This window comes from Cynara cardunculus, unplaced genomic scaffold (genome assembly GCF_001531365.2).
Source record: "Cynara cardunculus var. scolymus isolate 2C unplaced genomic scaffold, CcrdV1 Un_Scaffold_10313, whole genome shotgun sequence".
NCBI classification, from domain to species: Eukaryota; Viridiplantae; Streptophyta; class Magnoliopsida; order Asterales; family Asteraceae; genus Cynara; species Cynara cardunculus.
The window spans coordinates 1-5,555 of NW_020205701.1; the positions used below are offsets into that span (position 1 = coordinate 1).

The following is a 5,555-nucleotide window of genomic DNA, read 5'->3' on the forward strand; positions in this document are numbered from 1 at the left end:
CTCAATGCCCCTGGATCTACCAGATATCTAACATGTGCTTCATTGTCGCCAAACTGAAGTTCTAAAATTCCTCGGTTCTTGTCTCTTCTTCCTGACTTGGTCACATGGATGAACTAAAATTACATACAAAACACAACAGGTAATATTTGTTTCAAAAGTTGTAAGAGAATATATTGATTTGGATTAACAAGTTTACACCTAGAATCGAATGTCGTTAAAACTGTAGCAGTTACCTTGTCTTTTAACCCTTTTTTTGTAGAATCTAATGCCAATGCTGCAAAGAAACACAAGACTGAAAAGTCCTGAAACAATTCCTGGGATGGAAAAGAAAGATTTTCTTTTGCTTTTAGTAGTGGTGGTTGAAGGCCCTCTATCATTGTATACTCTGCAGACTGCAGGGGTAAAGAATACCMGAAGAAAAAGAATTCACAACTAAAACAACTTGAGATTACCTGCTACAAGCACTTTGGTATTGATTTTTGCAGGATTGGTAGCAAGATCAGAAGAAGAAACTTTGATGCTTAATGGAACATTATTTCTWTTTGCATCGWCGGAAACAAACRCAAGTGATATATTGCTYAAGTTTTCACYATTCCACWGCCGACATCTTTTACTGATAAAACTATATGCATCACAACTGCAGTCATCCAAGCAAGACCTTCTGCATACTGATTCATCCRATAGCACMATTCCATTCTCGRGAAWTAAGGAAAKAAWTWTGGGCGRGACATAACTTGTTATGAACCCCAACTTTTCTGCCTTAACTGTACAATCCAACTTTGTTTTTCTCACACACCCACCAGAGGAATCACTCAGATTCCAGTCACTCTCTGATCTAGGTTTGAAAGCAGTCAAGCATGTACAAGATGGAATAACATTCCYGTCGCAAGTAGCAAAAGCCCCACATACAGCRTAGATCTCACACCGTGATCTAGGTTGAGCCCAAAACAAATTCCACTGCTGCTGACTTTCCAACMATGYCWGCTGCTGARKTTGCCCCGAGACATCTAGAATAAATCTAGAAATARYTGAAGGATCATATAAAGAATAAGTGAAGTAAATCTCATTTTCRTTGTTAATGTAGCTGAAATTATAGATATAATTCAACCTCATTTCAGGTAYTAAGCTAAAGATMYGACCATYCCAAGGTCCACTAGTCCAATACTGTACAGATTTATTCCAYCTAAGTACCCACTGCGACACATTTGGGTCAATCTCWAAAGARAAGAGTCCCACTGCAGGATCYTCCCTACTTTTCCATGAAGTAAKAACCTGCCYTCTATGTGTCCGCTTGTCGTATCCAATCTTACTACCAGGCAAGAWGGTATGGGTTGGATGATCAAAACTTTGCCAAATTGGTGGACTTGAACTTGWMCCATTTCTCAAAACTAAATTGCCATYATCAAGAAGAAGTACCGACACCGAASTTGAAGWAGTAGAGATCATAACATCTGTAGACCAAATTYGAGTGTTTGACTCATCTAAGAGCACCAAGTTACYAYCTAAGATTTTCAATTTTGAAGAGAATCTATCAGAGATGGGTGTTTCTCTATTTGCTACCCAWACTATGGTGGAAGRSATGTTKTTATACCAGATGCCTATGTAATAATTGAGAGACTCACCTGGTTTAAAAAARCCCAATTCAAAAATTCCAGCACGAGAGACAAGTGTTTGATCTCCAGAAAGAGATTGATTCACAACCAAAGTATCAGCTCCAGATGAGAGAAAAGGAATGAAAAAGAAAAACAAACAGAAAAAGAGCTGACAAGAGACTAAAATCATGTTTTGTTTGATTAATGCTCTGCAAATGCTAAACCTTGCTGATTCCCAGCATGACAATCAGACAAACTTGAAGGAAAGACTTGCAGTTGCAGTCAACGAGGGACTTGGAAAAGTAATGTACGAATTTTCTGCATCAACCAGTCCATCTTCTCAATAAACCATTTGTTTGAAAAGTATTTGTTTCAGAGAAAATGCCATAAGAATTCTTGGTTCACCCTTTATTACTAATGGTTTCATGGCGCATCCTATTAATTAGTTATAAATGATTAAAATATATATTGTAATTTAAAAGATAATTGATGTTATATGGGTGTAAGAGATAATAACAAAGGTTAACGTCACATTTTTTTAAAGATAACTTATACGGCATTAGTGTAACCATATCATCAAAAATTATAACACAAAGTAAAAATATAACACAAGCCATCATTTATATTTTCCCCCCATATTTTACCATATCTCGTAATCTAAATTTGATTGCAAACAATTAATGCTTCAATGATCTATTATGTACTTATATTTGGTTTGGAAAATAATTTCATACTCAGGTTTTGAAGAATTCAAAATATAGTTATAGATCAAATTCACAAATGTTTGATTCAAAATAACTATGAAAGAAAGAAAAGGGAAATAAATAATAAATGGAGTTATTTTTTTGGACCAAAATATAAAGAAGTGTGTGAATTGGGGCCAACTTTGTCATTTACGAAAAGTATAATAAAAAAGAAAAAAAAATAATATTAGAAATTAGGGGTGACAATTTTGTACCAAACTAAACCAACCAACATGTGTACCAATTGTACTGATTAAATTTTATTGTCGGTTGGTAGTATCGTACCAAGTATGCAAATTTGGTTGGTATACGAGATTGAAAGTTGCAAACCATGGTAGTATCATGATACCGACTTATTTATCTTTTATTAGTTCTTTTGTATTTTTATCTATATGATATTAAACCTTGTAACTTTAATTATTTTATTTGATCATTTGAACGTTTGCAAATTCTATTCCTTACAATTAAAACTCATTAAACATCATATGTGTTACCTCAAAATTCAAAATTTATTTAAATTTTGAATAAAATTGGCAAGTTTTCATGCGTAACGTGAAGTTGATACAAAACTAGTACCAACCGAGAAAAGTTGCTTCCAATTAAGTCGGTACCAAATACAGTTGATTGATACACAGTATAATATATTACATACCAATTATAATTGGTTGGTGCATGGTATTGAAGGAAAAAACTTGGTACCATACCAAGTCCACCTCTATATGAAATAGCGGATTTTTGTTTTGGGTCAGAATTGAAATAAAATAAAAATAAAGGGGCTGGTTATATCAACTCTTAAAATTATTTTAGGTTGGAATTCTCGTTTTGGAGAAAGTTACCATAAAACTTGCTCTAAGCTTTGATAGCCGATTTGGCCCCTTAAAGCAAGCCTTTTAAGGGTGGGAGTTTGCCGTCGGAGAAAAACCGTGCTAGAATTTTGTGGAACGGAGGAGAAATCGGCATACAAAGCGAGTTGGCGTAATTTGGTGTTTGGTCATTGTCATGTTCATCTGGTGAGAAAAATTACCTGATAAGTACTTACCGGATAAGCGTTTAGTTAACGGTCCCTAAGTTGGATCTAATGACATTTAAAACAAAACCTAAACAAACCATAGAGTGTTTAGAATTTTACCTTTTAGATCTTATATTGTTCTGACAAAGCACTTAAAAATCAATGTAGATCCACACACGAATACGTTGTTGACTTCTACCGGATGCTAACCCAAAATCCTTAAATCTAATATGCGTATGTAACAAGATTTCTTTTATGTTTTTAATCTGATTGCTAACCACCAAAGGGATTGAATTATCATTTAGGCTTAGGTTCATCATCAATTATTTATAAGCGGTTTGAGTTATACACTATTATAAAATTGAGTATTACTGACGGAATTTATCCATCGGTAATTGTCGACGAATTTGTAACGGATTACCAACGGATTGAATTAAAAAAAATAAAATAAGTAAATAAATAAACCATCGGTAATCCGTCGGAAATCACTTACGAATCACAACTCCGTCGGTGATTTGCGACGAATTACCAACGGATTCCATTTCCGGCGGTGATTTGCAACAATTTTCATTGGATATAATAATTTAAAAATAAAATACTAAATATTAAATATTTGTTGATAATCCGTGGCAAATCACTGGTGAATTACCGATGGATATATAATTTTTTATAATTGTTAAATCCGTCTGAAAACCATCGTAAATCACGGACGGAAGTGGAATCCATCGGTAATCGTTGCAAATTACGGATGGATCATCGATGGTTTTTTTGTAGTTTTAAAAATTAAATGGGTCAACTCAGGTTCAATCAATTTATTTAACATGTTGGGTTAAGAAAATCATAAAAAGTTCAAACCGTTATCAACTCATTTAGGTAACAGGTTGAGTTGGATTGAAAAATCTCAACCATTTAATGAAAAGGGTTGGGTTGTGTTGGGTTGAGATTTTCAACCTGTTTAATAAATGGGTTGAATCTGAACCTAACCCAACATGAACCATTGCCACCCCTAGTTTGCAAGACTTTTATTCCACTTCATGCCGAAGTTCGAATTCTGTTAGTGTCACTTTCTTAGTCAAATAGTGCCACAGTTTGAATTTTTTTCTCAATATTTGTTTTTTATAGCCAAATGATGTCATCATTTAAAAAACATTCTGGATCCGTCCATGCTTTATATAATACTAATTTCTTTTTAGATCATATTAGATACTAAAAGAAACTCTCTCTTTTATACAATTGATTTTTTAAACTACTATCATAATTCATGTAGTATATATGAAAAAAGGGGACCACTTTTTCTCATGGGCACTCGGCTTAGGGACGACCCTGTGTTTGAGTCAATTTCCCGCTTAATTAACAATTTGGAATGCTTTCTTTTTTGTATAATTATTATGGTTTTTTAATTAATAAAAAGAATAAATTTATCCTTAATTATAAAACGAGATTTTTTTTAATCTTATAATTAAGAATAAAATGAAACAATGAAATTTATCTTTAAAAGTGGACACTTATTTTAGAACAGATTAAAATAATAATGTAGATACATCACAATCTATGCAGACAGATTAATTAGACATGTAACTTTATTCATTAAAGACTCAATGACAAATCAACCATGAGTGTGTATAGAGCTTCAGAAAACAACAAAAGCTATGTTCTTCATCTATCTCCCTTCTACATCGGTAATAGTCAATTGATTGATCTCGGATTTACTTGAAGACGTTTGCATACTATCAACTCGTGTTTTTTAAACGAAAGCCGGTTCTTTAGGATCCGGGAGGCTCTCGATATCCATCCCCAACATTAGAACAACATCCATCATTGTTGGCCGATCTGGAGGGTCTTCTTGTATGCACAAGAGCCCAATAATCATACATCTCAATACTTCAACCGAGTTGCATGACTCCGCTAATGCTTGATCCAGTAAATCTATTGGTGCTTTGTCTTTCCACAAACCCCAGGCCTGAAAGAAATGCAGGCATCAAGATTAGTTTTCAAAACAAAAGGAATTAAGATGTGGGTTTAAGGAACTTACGTAGGAGATAAGGCTAAAGGCTTGTTGATTCTGATAATAACCGGTGTTTCTTTTACCACTAATAATCTCGAGTACAACTACTCCAAGCTAAAAACATCGGATTTTACTGAAAACAAGCCGTTTAGTGCATATTCTGGAGACATATAGCCACTGCAAATGAACATCATCATAATCCATGT

General features: G+C 33.9%; 1 protein-coding gene across 1 annotated transcript; it reads right to left on the bottom strand.

Annotated features, from left to right (window-relative positions):
• Nucleotides 1–20: 20 nt before the first annotated feature.
• On the bottom strand, nucleotides 21–1,782 carry LOC112505376 (G-type lectin S-receptor-like serine/threonine-protein kinase At2g19130; the record flags this gene model as incomplete). The annotated part of the gene is made up of 4 exons (XM_025109292.1): nucleotides 1,623–1,782; nucleotides 453–1,502; nucleotides 234–274; nucleotides 21–113 (listed from the first exon to the last, which is right to left on the bottom strand). Coding segments are annotated over exons 1-4 (1,344 nt in total), but the record flags the coding sequence as incomplete, so codon positions are not given.
• Between the last annotated feature and the right edge of the window lie 3,773 nt (nucleotides 1,783–5,555).